Source organism: Nelumbo lutea, chromosome 6 (genome assembly GCF_056320005.1).
Source record: "Nelumbo lutea isolate HS-2025 chromosome 6, American lotus-T2T, whole genome shotgun sequence".
NCBI lineage: Eukaryota > Viridiplantae > Streptophyta > Magnoliopsida > Proteales > Nelumbonaceae > Nelumbo > Nelumbo lutea.
Genome location: NC_142689.1, coordinates 5,879,972 through 5,901,315, shown reverse-complemented (window position 1 = coordinate 5,901,315; position 21,344 = coordinate 5,879,972). Strand labels below are relative to the sequence as shown.

At 36.5% G+C, this 21,344-nt stretch overlaps 1 protein-coding gene across 4 annotated transcripts in view; it reads right to left on the bottom strand.

The window, feature by feature from the left end:
* The window catches only part of LOC148847033 (uncharacterized), a 41,945-nt gene extending 26,959 nt beyond the window's left edge, over positions 1-14,986 (bottom strand). Inside the window, exons 1-7 of one of the 4 annotated variants that reach the window (XM_088949376.1) lie at positions 14,570-14,986; positions 14,134-14,309; positions 13,675-13,764; positions 13,525-13,575; positions 10,345-10,441; positions 6,967-7,013; positions 331-547 (exon numbers count right to left, since the gene is read on the bottom strand). In XM_088949376.1, coding sequence (XP_088805502.1) covers positions 331-547; positions 6,967-7,013; positions 10,345-10,441; positions 13,525-13,575; positions 13,675-13,764; positions 14,134-14,309; positions 14,570-14,633 — 742 coding nt within the window. In that variant the 5' untranslated portion in view covers positions 14,634-14,986. Of the gene's footprint in view, positions 1-309; positions 548-6,966; positions 7,014-10,344; positions 10,442-13,524; positions 13,576-13,674; positions 13,807-14,133; positions 14,310-14,569 lie in introns of all 4 variants that reach the window. The other 3 variants (XM_088949374.1, XM_088949373.1, XM_088949375.1) reach the window with 3 other exon arrangements.
* Positions 14,987-21,344: the final 6,358 nt, after the last annotated feature.

Below are 21,344 nucleotides of genomic sequence, written 5' to 3'. Positions count from 1 at the left end.
CTTTTTTACTTTTGATACAATGAATGAAAAATATGGTAGAGTTCTCAAGAGTCGCTCATTGAAACCATGCTCATCACTATATAACACTCTGTAACCCAATACCCATAACTCCAATCTCACTTTCAAGTTCTCATTAACCATCTGTGAACTAGGGACTAAACCATTCCGATTTTGATTCCAACTATGAACCAAACGGACCCTAATATTGCATACTTCCAGCTTTTAGACTAATCTCTCTGTTATAGGACATAACATAAAAAGAAAAATTACTGATATTGGAGCAAAGAATGTTACACAGCAGTAAACTACCATATTCAGAAGCATGAAGACCTGGAATATGAGGGAGAGATGGCCAATCTGCATACTCATTATCATTGATGCAGAAACATCTACAATACAGTGCACCACGAACTGCAAGATGCCACAAGGATCGCTTATTCAATTTTTCCATCATCTTGTGGTAGATGTAAAGCAGAAAGCGAACATCATCAGCAGCTGCACGGACCATCAATTCAGACAATGGCCTGTATGTCCAAAATTCAGGATCCTGAAAATGTATACAAGGAGATCTATCAATCCCAAGCAAGCAAGAAGATGTAACGAACAACATCATAAATGCACCAATTGTATAACCAGTATCCACAAAATTCGGCATCCAGCTACAAGGAAACAAATCAGGTAAAAAATTGGAACAGGATAAAAATGTAAACATGATTGAACTGCTAAGCTTAATATTTCTGCAAATACACTCCATGTGATTCTTAATTTCTTGCCTTTTGTACTACATTTTGAAACAAATTAAGAATATCTGATCTGGTTCTTCTGGCTTTAAACAATATATAGGTAATTAGATATTAGTTCAGTTCTTCAGCCTGAACTTCAGAAACAGGTTTTAGAAATCAGGACTAGAATAAGTAGCCCTTCCACTTAAAAAAAAAAAAAAAAAAACAATGGTGGGTCGTTGGTACATTATAATAATGAGATAAAAACAGGTTTGTTTATGTTTTTGACTTCCACTTAACAAACAAACAGAAGGTGCATGAGGTTTTGATCAACCCAACCACAGTTAGGGTGGGGCACAAATGCACAATGGGTGAAAACAAGATAGATATCAGGGATTTCAACATGGATGACATCATTAAGGGATGTTTCAATATGTTATCATCTTTACAATAACTACAGCTTCTGAATCTTGGTCTCATCCTTCCATGGCATTAAATTCAATTTCGATGGTTTCTGCATACTCCCTGGAAGATCAAGGATAGAAAGAGTTTTCACAAATCATGATGAAGAAATACAAATCATCTATAAATTTGTATCTATCAATCTATTACACAATTCCTTTTACCTAATTTATTTGTTGCTTGGCTGAACATTTGACCATTCCTTTATCCTTGAAGTCCAACCAGGATTGCACATGGATTTTGCATGGTACCTTCTTCCATATTGTGTTTGTTTGGCTGAATTTTTATCCCATCTTTTTTTTCCCCGTGACCTTGCTCCCAACATACCTTGAAATTGCTGATTTTTTGCTAATCGCACTCTACCTGCTAACAATGTTGCTGGGGCATGCAGAACAGCTAACAGATAAACAATCTTCTACTGCAATGACTCGTCATTACAACCAAGCAGTCTTGCACATGATACAACCAAATCCCTCTCCACATGGTAAATCCAGCTGGTTAGAGAATCTTAATTTTTCACTATATCAGTTCTATCATTGCAATTCACAACCTGTCTTATATATAAGGGATTGAATAAGATCAGTTCCTCTGAATGTGTTAAAAGACTGGAAGCTATTTACAGCATCCTGATTTGGAAACAAGGAAAAAAGCTATACAATTATGAGGCAGAAACAGGGAAAAAGGTAGAGAAAAAAAAAACAAAGACAAAAACACAATCATGGGTCAACAATTATAACCTCGACCTCAACACCAGGTTCAATGGTAATGGAGGTGATTTGTTTCACCACTTCAGAGGAACTAGCAAGGTCAATCACCCATTTGTGTACACAGCTCAAATCTATCCCATGTGTTTGTACCCTCACCACAGGGGACTTATACTTGGTAGGGAAGCAAAAGGATGAGAGTTCTTGGAACCTAATCACTTTGAAATCAGATCCTTTAGTCAAAGGACTCTAGAATTTTGGGTTGCAACTTGGGCAGCTGGGTTTGGTTTAAGGTCAACCCAGGCCCAACGCTAAGACTTGGGCCTAAGATCCGAGCTCAAGGTCAAACCCAATCTTTCCAACCCAAGCCCAGCCCAAACAAAAAACTGACACACTTGGGTTGGGCTCAGTCCCAGGCTAGGGGCAGGCTTGGTTAGCCAGTCAGGTTCAAATGGCCTATTAGGCCCAATACATTAAAGAATGCCCTAAACCTATTTGCACCAATAATTAATACCATTAAATAGATAATTTGTATATTTTGAATTTACGCAAGCATGCATGCATGTGCATATGTATGCATAGTTGGGTCCAGGTCCAGCCCCAGGACCAAAAATCCAAGCAAAGCCCATGTAAAATTTTAGGCTGGATCAGTTTGGGCTCAGGTTGGGCCAGCCCGATTTGCACCCCTACTAGAATTTGCCACTTGAATGGAACAATACTTTCTTGTAAGAAGTTTTTCTTGGTAATAGTCCTTTGAGTTTTACTTTTAGAAACCATTAGCACCAAAAACAATCAATTTTCTCTAAATGACAGTGGGAACAGAAAAGGAGGAACATTGCCCCACCCAAAAAAGTCCTCATGAAGGATAGATATATAAACTCATTTATCAGGAAGCAGCTAAAGCAATTTAGAACAACTTTGAAAATCAAGCTTTTATTTGAGATTCTTGAGCAAGCTGAGGGAAGTCTTTCAGCAAAAATGGATGCATTTTACACAACTGAACTCCATATGCAATATTTGGAAGCATCTAGGAACTGCCAAATTTCTTTCTTTTTTTTTTTTTTTGAAACAAGAGTTAACTGATTGTATTAATAAAAAAAAAGGTACATGAGGAGATGTACATACTACAGAAAAACCAGAAAAAAGAAATTACAGAGGCAGATTTCTTTCACTCTACAGAATTTCCCTAAAGGTACCCGATTCAGCTAAACCATCAGCTGTAGTATTTAGTTCTCTGGGAATCCAGATTAAATTTACAGTCATGGTGTTCAAAATGTCTCTGGCCTCGGCCAAGTAATGAGCTAGTCTCCAATGGCCTCCCTCCCCCCCCCCAACCATCTCATTGTGTTTGCAGAGTCTCCTTTTAGAGATAGAACAGACCAGCCCTTCTCTTTAGCAATTCGAAAACCTGTGAGTGAAGCCAGGATTTCTGCTTTTGATGAATCAGCAACCCCATTTGGGCCACGCAATGCTTTCCTCCCTTCCTCTAAAAACTCCACCAATGACCAATCCCAGAAACTCCAGGGTTTCCCAAAGCACTACCATCAAAATTTAAAGTCAGATCTGATACCAACCTTGCAGGAAAAGCAATTGACCTGCTAGAAGGTCCTGGTGAGGAGAACAGAATTTACCCCAAACTTCTTCGCAAATCATTCAGAGATAAGCCTTTGAACTCTGCAGAAATAGAGGCCCATAGATTGCCCAAGAAAGTAATGTGGGAGAGTAAATCTTTGACAAATCTGGTTGTGTTTTCAAAGAGGTGATTATTTCTTTCTTCCCAAAAGCACCATAAAGTGCCCAAGCAGTGTTAAGGAACTGCCAAATTTCTAGCAGCAAATTACCATGTGGAGGCCATTTGATAACAGATAAAGTGCCCGAAATGATTGATGTATTACTTTGTCTTTTAGCAGATAAAATAATTAAATAATAAACTATTTGAAAATAATGTAGTCGGCCAAACTTCAGCTTCAGCCATTAGGAGTTCACAACCTCCTTAATAACTTATCACATAAAAGACAAAGAATAAGTTATTCAGTCATCTGTTATCAAACGCCCCCTTGCTCTCTAATGAAGTAGGGATTCGTTATTTTCTTGCAATACTACCAAGAGGCTAGCTCCTTTCAAGATTTAGAGGAAACTATGCATTGTTGTTGTACTGCTTTTTCCTCTTAATAAATATTCATGTCATCATCAAATTAATAAAAAATAGAACTAAAATTCTGCAGGCTTTCGGACACAAGAACCAAATATAAGAGTTTTATCGTGCAAGGGAATTCTGATAAAGTGTTTGCCTAGCCTTCTGAAAAAAATAAAGGATCTTTGAGAATTTCATCAGAACTCAACATGTTACACATTTTTATTCATTCAACAAACACACCATTTTCCTTGTGCTCAAACCTTTGGAGGGCCATGCCTAGGTAATGCAGCTCAATTTTGATGGGTGCACACTTTAGAGCATGGTTTTCAAAACGTCATTGATCTGGGAGGTTGAACTGTTCAACCCTGTTCAACCCGGGAACTAATCACCCAAGTGGTTCTGTTTTGCACCTCACCCAGAATTTTCCAATTGACTCGGTCATCAAACCACTTACCTGGATGGTTGAACTGCTAAAACGCTCTACACGGACTGATTTCCAGGTCGTTTTTATCTTTTAAATTAAAATATATATATATATATATCACAGGATGATTGATTTTAACCAGACAATCAAACTGTTCAACCCGGAAATTGGTGGCCAAAGTGGTTCCATTTTAGGGTCGGGGTTTTTTTTTATAGGAAACGGTAACTTTCATTAGATAATTAAAAAGATTACAGGCTTACCACCCACAAAAAGGATGGAAAAAGAAAATCAAAAACTTACAAACAGGCCCAAAACAAAGCATCCCTAGTAACTCCTTGCTTAGCTAAAGTGTTGGCCATTCCATTTGCTGACCTTCTTACCCAATTAAAGTGCACCCCATTCTCCCTTGCTAAGATAATAATCTCTCTTAGAAGCTGTCTAAGAGACCACACTCCTAGGTTTCCGGTTTGCATCCACCCTATTACCAGCTTGGAGTCTCCTTCCACTTCTAATTGCTGCATGCCCCATTGTTTCGCCAATTTCAAACCTTGAAGTAATGCCATTACTTCTGCCCTTAATGAATCTCCCACCCCAATTGGGCCCGAGTAAATGGCCAAGACATTTCCTTCCTCATTTCAGTACACACCCCCAACTCCCGACAGACCTGGATTATCCAAGGAGCTTCCATCAAAGTTTAGCTTCATGAACTGAGGCGGTGGTACCCAACAATCTTGTACCACAGGGGAGGAAGGCGAGGATATAGCTATAACACTCCAATTTCTAATTAAGTCCGCTGAGGAGAAATCCTTGAAGAGATGATGTACTTTCAGCCAGTGCATAACCTTGATGGTGACAACCTCCACAAGTGCTTCCTTGGACTTTTCTTTCCCTAGGAAGATCCTATTGTTTCCCTCTTCCCAAATTGACCATAGGATGGCAGCTCTTGTTATTCTCCACATTACCCTGCCCCTTTTCCTTGGTTGTCGGAAGAAGCTAGAGTCAAAAAGGTTCAGCACACCGAGTCAAAAAGGTTCAGCACACCAATTCCACAAATAATAAGCAAAAGGACAAGAAATCAAAAGATGAGTCACCGTCTCACCATTTCTTAAGCAAAGGTAACAGACATGTGGGGAAAGGCTGCAGTCTGGCCTTTTTCTTTGAAGTGCATCCATAGTATTGATCTTTTGAAGAGCCACTTCCCAGCAAAAAGCCCTAACTTTTGGCGGCACAGGAATTTTATAGGGTCGGTTTTTAAAAACCTTGTTTTGAAATGTAGGGCCTTCAGGTGTATTGTAGGCATTCTGAGAAAATCTAAGGTTGAGATTATTGCAGTTCATTTGCATGCCATTGGCCCATTGCATTAGGAATTTCAATTAGCACCAAGATTTGATTTGACTTTTAGGTTTTCAGGTTAATGTTCTTCATGGCTGAATAAATGAAAACATGATTTACTTACAGATTGTTATTGACCAGGTGCAACTTGTGAGATGCTTCTAATGGCCCATGACCACTATATGATCATATCAGAGAAGTTGGTTTTATGTTGACTGTACATTTTGCTCAGATCATATATAAAATCAGCTAGCTCAACAGCTGAAATAAGGGTGTGGTTGGAAAGAGTGATCTGTATTTGACAAATGCTCATCCAAGTTAAAGCTTTATCTTGTAGTGTGTGTGTTCATTATTTTCTATCAATAACAACAACCAAAAGTGTTATTAATGTACTGATGTTTATTTGCTGCATACAGACATACAATAGACATAGTGAGAAGAGAGAGTGGAGAGAGGAGAAAAGAAACGAATTACAGGAGTTGGTCTCTCTCCAGTTTGCTGATATTTATAGATTTCTAATCTCATAGTAAAACAATTGTTCTGTCCCTAATGTGGGACAGAACTTAAAACATAACTTAAAATAAAGTGACACAAATGCCCCTATTCTACATGCCTATACTTTTAACAATTAACAATATACTGTTAAGAAAACTATAATGTTTGTTGGTTCTTGTTAGCTGGTTTGCCTCTGTTGAGATTTTTCTTGTGGCTCATTGTCTTGCTTGGTGGGAAAAACAATTTGTACCTTCAACTTCTCTTTCTTTCATATATTTCCAGATCATTGATCAGTGGGAAGTATAAACCACCCACTCGACTGAGCAACATTTATATACTTGGTTGGCACAGTAGGCAAGTCATTCATGAGATACCCATATTATATGAATTACCTATAACATGGATAATGATATTCACATTATAATGGTATCTTTGATAATTGGTGGTTAAAAAGACATAAATATTGATATGGCGAGCCATTAAGCAGTCCCTATCTCTTTAAATGTTAACAGAGAATCTAATCTGTAGCGAATTAATTAACTTATGAAGAAGAAAATATCAAGTGGTTTTCTAGGATCACATCCCAAGAGAAGATTCAATCATACTTGTTCCAGACAAAATTTCGTTATTTCAGATAGAATAAGTTGCTGCAGTTACACTCAAAACAACAGAAGGAGACTTAAAGCTCACCTGTCTAAGAAGAACACGAACTTCTTGCTTTTCAATATATGATATACCTGCAACACATCGCCCAGGTGAAAACTGATGCAATAATACATAATAAAAGTCATGGGGAATCAAAAGAGATGTAGGAATGGATACAATCTTTGTCAAGTATTATTGATTGAAAAAGCATCAATGACTCAATAAAATAAAATGATATAGAGCAGCACTTAACGAATTGTGAAATACTGTTTCAAGGGCATCCAACTAAGTTTTGTGAAGAGAGAGCTCCACAACATCACTCTACTTAAGGACTTGTAAAAAAGGGAAAGCTACTGCCTGAATGGATACAGTGACCTGGTTAATTTCTATTTTGTTCTTTTTACTTTTTGAAAATTTTAATTGGTTGGTCCTCATGAGGCAGGGGTATTCATTCACCATTCCTTGATCTTCTCTTGGAGGCTGGAAGCTTCAAAGAGCATCACATATCCCACCAGAAAGAGCTTGACTTCCTTTTTATACCACCAGTTTACAGGAGAATGTTTATATGATCTGATGTAGGTCTCATTAGAGCAACTTGAGTGATGTCAGAGATGGATATCCCCCCAACTCCTACTGATCAAGAAATGGTGCAGCTTGGACAGAGATGGAGATTCTCACCATCGCAGTCCACTTTCCCACATCTTGCCACCTATTGCCTACTCATGCTTCCACATCTTGCAACCCATCAATCTCAACATATCCTTGTGCCAGCTAGATTTATTTTGCTGACATATTGTTCCTTGACTTGATCAAAACTTCTTCAACTTGATTGAAACCTATGGTTGCAAGATCTTTCAAAGGTACTTCCAACTTCATCCACCAGCTTATGTCAATTATAATAGTCCCCTCAATTACACCTTCCTACAGACCTAATTGAAAAAATAAAATGGTTGGTTAGAGTGCCCTTGGCTATCAATCTTAACTACTTCCTAATTTGTAATTTCATTTTTACTAAATTGCAGGTGGTATGCTCTATCTTGGTCTATGCTCATCTTACCTCAATTTGCTCAAGTGAATACTTCAGATTTAGGATCTAAATTCTGGCATGATATTGATATTCAAGAATGTAATCTTGAAAATGTTCTGTAATTGGTCTTTGGTGTCCTCTCAACACCAGACTGTTTGTGATGATGTTTTATTTTAATGAAAAAGATTTTCTGTTATTATCAAAAAAATACTCTATCTTGGTCTGGCCTACTCTGAAATATTTACATTTTATCCTAATCTCACATGCTTTGAATAAGTCGCAAGCCAGAACAGTAAGAAAAAAATCAATAATGCCACCTTGAACCAAAAGAATAGGAGATTCAGGACTTTCAACATAGACCCCTCACCCCTAGCATATTCTGTTCCATTTCCTCAATGAAGTAGAACAGCCTTCAGTTTCAAGGATGTACATTAAATATTCCACCAACTGAACAATATGTGGATGGTGAGTCCAATTTAGGCCACCCTTGCATAAGAGACTCTCCTGTTGACCTTGTATTCACTTCCCTGGTTCATGCCAGACATATGCAGTTATATTTTCACTCCCCTCTTTGTTTTAGGGCCTGTTCATTTGCTCTTAAGTCTGACATCTGAAAGTGCAATAATTACATTAAGAGGTATATTGGTATTGGTGAATTTCTCTTTCCTCTGAACTCTAAATGCAGATATTGTTGTTCTGAATTCTGAATTCTGAATTCTGAATTCTGAATTCTGAAGATTATCAAATATCCATTTTGACCCCATATATGAGAGTTTTTGTTTGTCTTTTTTGGGGGGTTATCATTGGAAAACAAAAATTTGTATGATTGCACTTTAAGAGAGATGAGATAAGAGGAAACAAACAACCATTTTTCTCTTAAAGTTAAAAGATTCCTCTTAAGAGATAAGAGTTAAGAGGAAACGAACAGGCCCTTATTGCCCAGAAAGGAGATGTGGCAACTGGAAAGGGTTTCTTGCTTGAAGCTTGATCTCCCAGTACAAGATCTCAAACGTTTTTCTTAGTCAGTTGTGACACAACCAACAAGGAAAGCATAACTAGAATATGAAACTAATAGAGTTCTGTACAAAATAATAATGATATCATATCAAAACATGGTAAACCATCATATTAAAAAGATAATATAAGTTTATGGGATGGAGGTGGTGGCAGAAGGGAGAACTTGGTTAATTGGAGGATGATTTCTATGCCCAAAGAGGAGGGTGATCTGGGCCACAATCACCTCATGAAAAGAATTTGACTCTTCTTGGCAAATGTCTCTGGCATTTTCCTTCAGAACATGACAAGCTTGAGGCTTCAGTCATCTGAAGCAAATAAGGTAGGAACATCAATGATTGGGACAGCAGCCTATCTTTTAACAGATTCACCTCACTTCACCCTTGGAAAGGTATTTATTGTAGACTTTTTCGTAGTGTCGAGAATAGAGATGCATTGGTCTCTTTGGTTCTCTCTAGAGGAGATCAATGTCTGTCTTCTAATTTTCAGTTCCATAGAGTTCAAATTGATGTTGAATCTAATAAGGTTTCTTCCCTTTTGAATTCTCTAAATGATGTTCACCTTTCCCCTTCCCTCCCCGACAAAAGAGTTTGGTCCCTTACTTCTAATGGAATTTTCTCAACCAAATCCTTTTTCCTTAGTCTTGTTGCTGGCTCTAGGACCTTTTCTCTCCCAGTTAAAGGATGTGGCCTTCCTCAGCCCCCCCCCCCTCTCTTTTTTTTATCATGTTTGAATGAAAGTTTCCATTTTTTCAAAAAATAAATCAAAATTTCGAACACAGCATTACAAATTTTTAATAGAGAAATTGCATGTCAAAAAATTATTTGCAACTAAAGAATATTATATTTTTTGTTTTTTTTTTTTTTTGTTTTTGCAAATAAAACATTAGAGGGAGAGTAAAGAAAGAAAGCCACAGAAAATAAACCAAGGGGCAGATCCCCTGTTTCATTTAATGAGTCAGGGAGAAGAATGATGATGATGTTAAATGCAAAGTTCTATTATGTCCTTGAAATGGATATAATCCATCCATCCCATTAATCACAGATATGAACACTGAGCCAAAATCTACCAAATAATGCTAAATGCAAAGTTTCCAGTTTCAAAAAAAAAAATGCAAACTTTCCAGTTACACAGGAAAGAAAAAAATCAAATTTCAACAAAATCAAATTTCAACAATTCTAAAAGGTAAACATAAAAATAAGTATAAGAAAAGGGTGAGAATATCAGGCAATACTATTTTGCTATATAACAAATAACAAAGAAGTGGCCATTTGTAGCGTTCCTCCAAAAACTAAGTCAAAATATTATAAATGGAAGAGTCTCAAAATCATAAATTTGAAACAAGGCCAACAATAGATATCACCATAGGGATGATGTATTACCACAATAGTGTGGATCTGCTAGGAGGCCAACAAAAGATATATAATCATCCAGTGATCTTGTCCTTCCTTCTTGCTCCTCTATCAGAGAATATGCTATCTGCATGACAAAGACCACTGGAAATATCAAACTTCAAAAGAAAATCTCTATTTCATTTAGCATTCATTATACAACCAAGGTTTAAAATTTCGTAAAGTATTGGTCCGTATCGGCCAATACATATCGTTTTTGTAGGAGTCCGGTACGTGGAACACAATGAAATCAAGAGTTTTGCTTCTTTTCGTCTATATCAGTTCAATACAGACTCGATACAGTCCAACACTTTGTATGTATCAGCCGATACATTCCAAATTATTACCCCCCTAAAAACTCCTATAATTACTATCTATAATGCCTATAATTACCCCCCTCTTTAATAACTCATTTGTTTAATGCTATACTAAACATGGCTTAAATTAATTCCTTTATTTAATGTTCAAATTTGAATTTGAATTTATTATATGCCATTAAACATGCCTTAAATTGACTCCTTTATTTAATGTTACATTTAAGAAATATTTAAATTCAAATTCGAATTTATCATATACATTAAAGACACTTTACATTGGCTATAAAAACTACAATTGAGAGGATTCGAACTTTAGTCATTAGTTTGTAATGATCATAAGTCTACCATTGTGCTATATTATAGTTGCTTGTCATAAATATATGCACTTTAATTCTTAAATAAATATTATCTTCTTAAGGAATGTAGGGTAATAAATGCTAAAATTGATTATTAAAATTTATATACTAATAAAAAATAATACAAACTATATTGATTTTATGAAAATTAATACATTGAAGTTTTAATTCTTCCATCGTTTTTCAATGGTTATTAAATGTGTTCCAATGTGTTGCAATGTATAATTGCAAATGAATGTGTGGAGGCTCAAGAAAGGTTAAGAGAAAGGGAGTGGCAATTAAATTGGACTTGGAGAAAGCCGATGATCTAGTGGATTAGGGCTTTTTGATTAATATCATGAAGAGGTGTAGTTTTGGGAATGTATGGTGTAAATGGATTAGAGGTTGTTTGCAAACAAGTTACCTTTCTGTTTTAGTGAATGGCTCGGCAGTTGATTTCATTGAAGGCTTATGAGGCCTTAGACAACGTGATCCACTCTCTCCCTTTCTCTTTATTTTGGTGGCCAATATCTTAAGTAAGCTGATTTTAAAGGCTAATTCCTTGCAATTGTTGAAAGTTGGTGGCCAGGGTCAGGTTTTGGATGGATAGTTGGTGTGGGATCCTATGAAGGATGATTTTCCGGATCTTTTTGCAGTAACTGCTGACAAGAGTGGCAGATTGCGTGCAGTTTCAAAATGGGGAATATACATGGAACCTACTTTTCGGAAGGCCTTTGAACAACTGGTAGATTGAACCATTTGGAAGGTTACTATAGAAGCTGTACACCATGCAAATACGACAGAAGGTTATGGTCAGAGGACAGCAAGGGTCAATTCACATTAAAATTTTTCTACAATAAGCTGACTCAAGAGGAGCAAGATTTTCCTTTGAACATAATCTGGTGCAAGTGAATCCCCTCAAAGGTGGCTTTTTTTTGTTTGGTCTTCCTACCTGAACAAAATCCTTACAAAGAACAACCTGGTAAGGAGAGGAATGGTGAATTGGTGATTGATTCTCCAGATTGTGCATTATGCAACAGAGAAGAAGAATCCAGTGATCACTTGTTATTGCATTGTAGTTTCACCTATAACATTTGCATGGAAGTGCTTGGGATCTTTACTGTCAAGAGCTTCTGTTCGGTTCCAATAGAAGCGTTTGTGAAAGGCTGGTGGATCCAAGGTTTAAGTAAGAAAGGAAAAGCAAATCTGGCAAATGGTTCCTGGAGCAGTGTTCTGATTGATTTGACAGGAAAAAAATGCAAGACTATTCCAAAGTAAAGCTCTCTCTCTCTCTAGGATATTTTCTGTCAAGAGCTGCTGCCAGTTTGTGAAAGGCTGGTGGATCCAAGTTTAAGTAAGAAAGGAAAAGAAAATCTGGCAGATGGTTCCTAGAGCAGTGTTCTGGTCGATTTGGCAGGAAAGAAATGCAAGATTATTCCACAATTCAATCTCGATCAGTAACTGAAAAAATCCCATTTCTCTTTTTGAGGTTGAAAATCTTTTTGCAAACTCTAACCGAACAGAGGAAAAACTTTGGAGTCTGGATGTACTCATCTGATATACGGCCTTTGGTTGTACAAAGGTTTTTTTTTTCTTTTTTATTGACTTGATATTTTGCCTCTTCTAAAAAAACAATGTCAACCGAGAAGAAATGTGTTGAAAACCGGTGCTCTCACTGACCTGGAGTATGGAGACCAATATACAGTGTTGCATATAGTAGGGAAATGCCCACATTAGTAGTTTGTTTTTCTTTCTATCAGCTACATGCACCCAAATGTGGAAGTGAGCTGATTATCAGTGACGAAGAAAGGTTTAACTCATTGGGAACCATAGCCACCATCAAATCCTGATTATCCATCCATAAGGAATTCAGGAGAGTTCCAATCAGGGACTTTCTTAATTACACTTTTTTGTATAGATAATATGGATGCCATATTACATGAGCATTACCAGTGCCATAATGCATAGCCGCTGGTATACTTAGGTATATTTTAATTATATACATTTTTTTCCAAATGAAATACATTGTACTTTAGCTTTAAACACAAGGCAGTACAAAAATGAAGCCTAGTTGCTTAATCAAAGGGAAAACAGCACAACTGGAATGGAAGGAAAAGAAAGTTCTAGAGTAGAATCATTAGAAGCCTCTACTTCCTAGAGATACAGGCCTTTCTTTTAATGGCTACTTATGGATATAGTTCTTTCCATATGATGAAAAAGAAATGCACAACACCAAAAGGTTTAGAGAAGAGCCTTGCTCCTTCATGCAAGAATTATAATAGTAACTGACAAAATGTATAGAATATACATTTTATGAAAAGGTTTAGAGAAAAGCCTTGTTCCTTCATGCAAGAATTACAATAGTAACTGACAAAATGTATAGAATATACATTTTATAGAAAGGTTTAGAGAAGAACCATGTGTCTTCATGCAAGAATTACAATAGTAACTGATAAAATGTATAGAATATAAGATAGCAATTTAAACTATAAATGCTTGCAAGTAGTCATGAGGCTTACTTGAGTATCAACAACACTGTGCAATCTTATGCCAAATTGAAAATACAAAGCCTGCAAAGGAAAAATAATATTCAAGAGAGCCAGAAAACATAATAGTAGAACTAAACCATATACACAGAATGGTACAAGTAAATATAATCCATTAGAGACCTCGCTATCACGTTTGCAATCGTGAATGACTTTTGTGACATAACTAGATTCAAGTGCAGGCTTACAGGCTTTCATAAGCATCTCCCCACCCTGAAAAGCATCAACCAAATATATAGCGTCTGGAAATGCAAGCTGACAAAAACAGGAAAAAAAAAAAAAAACCTTTAATTGACAATAAAATAAGAATTAAGAATCTCACATGCAGTATAAACATGTTAATTAATAAGAGTGATGAAATGTACAACTAAAGTTCTTGAGAAACAGTGAATAAAAGCACATCAGAAGCATAAAGCAGTCATCTATATATATGTCATCAATAGTATATAGTTCATATACTTCTCTTATAAATGCACATAAAAGATATAGAATTTTGTTTTTTTATCAGGTTAGCTATATCTTCCTCATTTTACTACACAAAAGAGGATAGTTCTCTTAGCAAATAGAGCAGAACTCATTTACCTGCATAATACAAAGAGCTCCATAACGACAAAGATCAACGCCCTCACAATCGAAGCCAATGACCAACGGCCTTTCAGGAGAGGGTTCCAGAAATTCAAGGGGGAGTTGAGATGCATGGGTAACAATGTGGATGGGAACCGATGATAGCTGGGCTTCATGATCTGGATATTTGCCACCTGGAAAACAAAAGATGGTAAATACTAATATACATATAGTTGACAAAAATGAAGTGAATAAATACCAAATTCTATCCACAAAGCAACAAACATAGATTTGGGGTGGAACAAAACAAACTTCGTGCTAAAAATGAAATAATTGGCCAGCATATAATAAAAAACAAACATCCGAACAAATACAAGAATCCAAAGCCATAGAGCAAAAGCCAAAAGGAAGTCCAGAATAGGGACCGAATAACACAAAAAAAAACGTGAAGTACCTGCACCGGAAGAGAGAGGAACATAAGTCGGATGAGAAGGTGCAGAAGCCATATGATCCAGCATGCAAACAGATTACAATTTTGTTGAAAGCCGATTAGAAAGATAAGAGTCAATGATTCGTCTTCAGAGTTCAGAATCTTCCATTTCCTTTCTTCCTACTTGCCATCACCCACACCCACTATTCGCGACTTTGCCGCGCTTCTGATATGAATATACGATACCATTTTATTCCCAACCTCGGCTACTATCTAAGCGCCATGGCCCTGCAATTCGAAGCGCCGACCAACCTTGGCTCAAGCCCAACTACCCAAGTAGTGTCTGGTAGCTTTGGCAGAACCGAGCGAGACTGATTTGGCTCATCTCGTCGGCCCAGTTTAGCCCGTCTCGAGTACGAGACTGCGAGTAGCGTAGATGGAACCGAATTATAATCGAGTTGGGATCTGCTCCTCACTAAGCACGTCTCACACCACGAGACGGGATCTGCTCCTTACACTTGGGCGCCTCACAAATGGACAATTAATATATAGTGTGAGGTCGATGTATGGCGCACCTCACAGTAGCCGTTAAAAGAATTAAAGGGTGACGGGATATGCTCCTCACAAATGGACGCCTCACAGGTGCATCTATCGTGCATTAAGAATATCTCCTCACACTTGGGCGCCACGAGACGGGATCTGCTCCTTACACTTGGGCGCCTCACAAATGGACAATTAATATATAGTGTGAGGTCGATGTATGGCGCACCTCACAGTAGCCGTTAAAAGAATTAAAGTGTGACGGGATATGCTCCTCACAAATAAACGCCTCACAGGTACATCTATCGTGCATTAAGAATATCTCCTTTTCCTTAACGGGAGATGTTCCCAATGCATGATAGGATATGCATGTGAGGCGCCAGATGTGAGGATCAGATCGGGTCTGATACTTTTGTGTCGTGAGATTCTACTTCGAATTTCACATTATGTATAAAAGACTTACGGAGATATAAGTTTATGGGCTTAACCCCAGGTTAGACATTTTGGGCTTGACACATGTTCAGGCATTTGACTCAATTTTTAGGTTTGGATCCTCACTGAGCTTAAACCCAGCTCAACTCGTCTTACTTTATCGTTATACGCTCAAAATGAGATCACAAAAGAAAGTGAAAAATCTATGATGCCGAAAAAGACAGATACCAAAATATAAGTTTATAAATAATAAATTTTAACTTTGAAGTATTAAATAAAATAATAATATCTAACAATTATAATCATTTTATTTTTGATGTCTCAAAATGCAATTTTATAAAATTATTCATATGAAAAATCATCTATTTCAGATTTATGGTCATCCAATAGTTGTGAAGAAAAGAAACAATGTAGTTTATTTGATTTATGCAAAAAAAAAATCAATACAAAGAACAACAAATCCATTAGGAAAAGAATGAGAAAAACAATAAACTTGGGATGTTAAATTATAATATTAAGAAAAAAAATCCACTTCATTTATCCAAGAAAACTAATAACTTGATTGGTCTTTTTTTTTTTTTTTGCATCGAACTCTCTTAGGCTAAAATACTAAGAGAAATTAATAAAACTTGATTTGCCTTATTGATTTTTCATTCTTGCTATTTTTATTTCGCCCATGATTATTCAAGTGCTTTTTCTATATATTTTGAACTATAAAAAATACATAATTTTGTTTGCATGAAATCCCTAAATCATGTTGATGTTTAAAGCTTATGCTTTTTTATGCCTCATGTTATACCTCACGCGGTCACACCTTGAGACTTGGGGATTCGCCTCGTTCTAACAAAAGCTTAAGCCTCAAACCAAAATTGTGAGGCTGAAGCCTTGAGGCAAAACCTGATTACCTACCTCACCTAAATGCATACACCTCACACCTCAATGATTAAGCCTTTTAACACAATGTTGGTGTCAAGTTGGGTTTAAGCTAAGGTTTGTATTTAGAGTAGGGCAAGATTTACGTTTTGGTTGACATTTTTTTTTTTTGGTGCCAATTCAATATTAGGTTAAGGTTCACATTAAGAGTTAGGTTTTGGATGGCAGATTTTTAGCATCAATTTTGGTATAGGCTAAGGTCTATATTTAGAATTGGGTGCCAAATGAGTAGTGGCATAGTTGGTAAGTTAGCTGGTTTGCTCCAACAAATATAGGAACGTTGTGCTATTCAAATGGTGCCTTTAGGGGATTTAGGCAAAAGTTAGGTTTTTCATTTTGGTTGGTTGGTTATGTTTTTGTCATTAATTTTACTTTAGCCCAAGGGCCATATTTAGAGTTGGGCACAATGATAGATTTTGGTTGGCAAATTTAGGTTTTCCTTAACATGAGCCAATTCATTTAATTAATTGAGACCAAAAGGGGTTGAGGATTGTGTGTGCATGAGAGAGAGATGGGGGAGAGAGAGAGTTAACAATTATTTTATGGAAGAGAGCAATAATCAACCTTAACATAGACGATTAAGAGTCAATGGTTTTTTTTTTTTTCATTTTTTATGTTTTTAATCATTTAATTTAAGAATAAATAACCACGTGGATAAATGAGAGAAAAAATGGAGGTTCGTGTGAGCTGTTATTCAAAATGTACTTTTCAAGGAAAGATGAAGTAATAGCGATTCACCGAGGTTTTTATATATTTCAAATTCTTTACATATTAATTAAATAATAAAAAAAAGTCTTTTATTTTTAATTATTTTTTGTTCAAATTTATCCCTTTTTATATGGAGAATATATTATGAAAAGTACATAAACTGGTAGCGTAGTAAGTAGGTTCATTCACTTATTTGGCTAGTTATAGCAAAGACCTATGATCAAATCCCATAACCACAAGGTTTGGGGGATCCACTTCTTTGCATTATGTATTATTGAACCAAATAATCCATGAAACAAGTGTACATTAAATTAATAACTGAAGAGATAAAATGTGATAACCCATTGAAAGGAGCAATGGCTTCTTTAAACATCTATAAAAGAATGGTTCACCCTATGTATTGAATGAGCAAATTTGGATTTTGGCATTAGTTCGGGTCCAAGCTAGGGTTTATATTTAAAGCTGGCCCTTAACCTAACCCAATCTATCTAATTTACACCCTTACTTCATTAGAGAGAGCCAAAAAGGATCAATATATTTAAGAGGAAACTATAAATTTAATGGGGAGTGAGGATGTTACAAACATTAACGATTAAAGTGGGAGAGAAGAGAGAGATAGAGATTTAAGGATATTTTATTAGATAGTAAATATGGATTTTGTGAGAGACAATAATGACCTACGTGGGTTCTAATTTTGAATTGTTACATTTTTAATGATTTAATTTAAAAATAAACATGCACATGTGTGAGAAGGGAAAAGATGAGGAGGGGCAGGTGAGCTATGTGGTGAGAGGACATTAAATTAATAACTGAAGAAATAAAATGTGATAACCCATTGAAAGGAGCAATGGCTTCTTTAAACATCTATAAAAGAAAGGTTGACCCTATGTATTGAATGAGCAAATTTGGATTTTGACATTAAGATAGAGATTTAAGGATGATTTTATTAGATAATAAAGATGGATTTTATGAGAGACAATAATGACCTATGTGGGTTTTAATTTTGAATTGTTATATTTTTAATGATTTAATTTAAAAATAAACATGCACATGTGTGAGAAGGGAAAAGATGAGGATGCGCATGTGAGCTATGTGGTGAGAGGACCCCTCATTTCCCCTCTCCCCTCTTTCTATTATATATATAGATAGATGCATGTGTATGATTTATCAAAAAAATATACATATATGCATACAAGTATGTGTCTATATATGTACAAATATATTATAGTTGGGTTAGGCTCAATTGAGATAAGGACAAGTCCAACTTAGTTGGGCTCAAACTACCAAAATGCTACACCCTCTCCCTAAAAAGAGATAAGATTAGCTAAGATAAGAACAATAGTTGGGTAGAGCCAATTCTTTATGAACATAACTTTTTAATGTTTCCTAATGCTTATGATGTAACTTGAACACATATAAATTAATGATAACACCAAATCTCTTGGTACTATTTAAGCCACTAAGTCATTTCACATTTTGCGTTATTTAATGAAATAAAATAGATTTTATTAACTTTTGTATTCATCAAAACAATCAATACATGTATATGATTAACAATTCAACTAAAAATTAAAATAAATAATATTTAAAATTAGCATTTTATAATTAAGTGAAATAAACAATCTATCAAATCCAAATTTACATCAAATGATGATTTTAATCCCAAAAAAGTTATGCAAATAAAATATTAATAATAAAATAATTATCTTAGTACTTAAAATTTATAAATTTGTGCATGATATATAATATAATGGGTTATGCATCCCAGGTATCGGGTATCGAATACCCTAAAGTCAAAACCTAAACCCGTCCCAAACCCTATAGGGTTTTAATATAAAATCCCAAATCTGTCCCAACCTCTATAAGATTTTAATCTAAAATCCCAAATCCGTCATAAACTCTATTGGGTTTTGATAAACGGATCCTATTAGGGTCGAGATAGATCGAATACCCAAAAATTCCCACGAAATTGCCATCCCTATGCGTCACGTGTCCTTTCTTTCCTGTAACCGTTTAAAATGTGTGAAGCCAATAAACGGCATTGAATAGGAGATGTTGTTAGAATTCTTCGAAAAAACTCTTTGCTACCACACAAACTCTGTTCCTACTCATTCTCTCCCTCTCCAATCGGCGGTGATCAATAATTATCACCGACGATCGGAGGAAAACTCGTATTATTTTTTTTTTCCAGTTTTTCTTCCCTAAAACATTTAGGTATTGCATTTCATTCTTAATTTTTGTTTTCCCGAAAAACTAAATCATAACTTCATCTTTTTTGTGCGACAAACGGTGAACGGCGAACAACGACCGTTTGCCGATGTTACATTTCATTTATGGTTTTCTTCTATGCTTCCCCATGACCATTACCTGAGCTTTCCTCTAGTCGCCGATGTTAATAATTGCCGGTGATAGTTATTAGTCGCTGCCGATTGGAGAGGGAGAGAACGAGAGGGGACAGGATACGGTGCAAGGCGGCAAATAGAAGTTTTTTCGAAAAAATTCCAATGACATCTTCTATTCAACGCCGTTTATTGTCTTCGCACGCTTTAAGCGGTTACTCGAGAGAGGACGTGTGACGCATGGTGCGTCCTCCTTTTGCGCAAACGGTGCGTAAATAGACCGTGTCCATGCACTGATAGAAGCCGAACTCGGAAATCGAAACATGTGCTCGGCCAAGACCAAAAGCCGTAGACTTGTCTTTACCATATTTTCAAATTTGGTAAAATATAAAAATCTCCCCTAAAATGTCTAACAATTATAAAAACCTTTCCTCTAGTTTCATTTTAATAAGTACCTCCCTTAAATTTTTGAGAAACTCAATAAAAACCTCCCTTCCACCACTTTCTCATATAAAAAATGTTAGACTGATGTAACAATTTCTTGTAAATACCCATTCTTCCTTTTTAAGCAACCCATGCAATACATGAATTAGACCCATATGATGCACGGGTTTGGTTGTACGGATCGAATCGGTTGGACCCATCATTTCGTATCGAGGCTTTTCGAAAACAGGTCTCACTGATCCTCATAGGCTGTCTTCTTCTACCGAATTGTTAGACGAGTCATGCGCCAACAAGATTAATTTTTTGAGTGTTTTTACTTTTTTTTTTTTGTTAAATCTTCATTTTTTCACATAAAGAAGACGTTTGGCCTCCTACTTGTTGTTTGCAATGGTTTAGAAGAGCTTAAACGTTCACAACCTTTGAAACGTCTTTCTCTCTCTGTCTGTCTCCATATATAAAGGGTTGGAACCTTACTTCATCTTTGTCTTCCAAACCCATTTAATTTGTTTTCTCGGTCACCTTCTCTCTAGACTACTCTAGACAAGATGATGCGCTCCCCTGAGCAAGAGCTTGAAATCAGTACTAATGCGTTTAACAATAATGTCCTCACTATGAACCACAGCTTGGACAATATCATGGGCATACACTCTGAGCTACCTGCTTTGTCCAATAACGTTAGCCCATCCATGGGCGGCTAGTGCTAACTACTACGTGGGTCGTTGTGTCTTATCACCCTCAAAAACAATGTTATCTTATTCTTCTTGCTATTTGTTCACCAGGCTGTCGTTTGTTGCCGCCTGTCATTATCCGCTATTGCCGTTCGCTGCTGCCCGCCGCTACCTCCACCCACTTCTGCCTCTCCCTCCAGAAACATTATCGAATGTTGCTGGAGGTAGAAGTGGCGGCGGCAGCACTGGTGGTTTCTCTATCTAATGCCATAACCTCCGCCATCGCCTCCACCAACATTGTTGGAGATGGGTGGAGACAGAGGTGGCATCGGCGGCGGGTAGAGGAATGACCACCAGTGTCGTTGCCGCCACCTCTACCTCTAGCCACCTCTGACAATATTGCCGGAGGCGACGATTTTGGTGAACAAATGGCAAGAAGAATAAGATAAATAGTATTTTTGCCCTTTATTAATATTATTTAAAAAATTAGCTTATTTTTAATTTTTTTTAAATATATTATTTTTATTGATATCAAACCCCAAAAATTGCCTTTATATGCTAGAAACCCTTTTAATTTCGTTGTACATGCATTCGTTCTTTGCAGTTTGAAGATGTGAGTTACAGTATAAAGCTGAAGAAGTCCCGCGGATGTTGGTTATTTGCACCGGAACCCAAGCTTGCTAAACGCACTATACCCAACGACGTTATTGGGGTTGTCCAATTGGGCAACCTCCT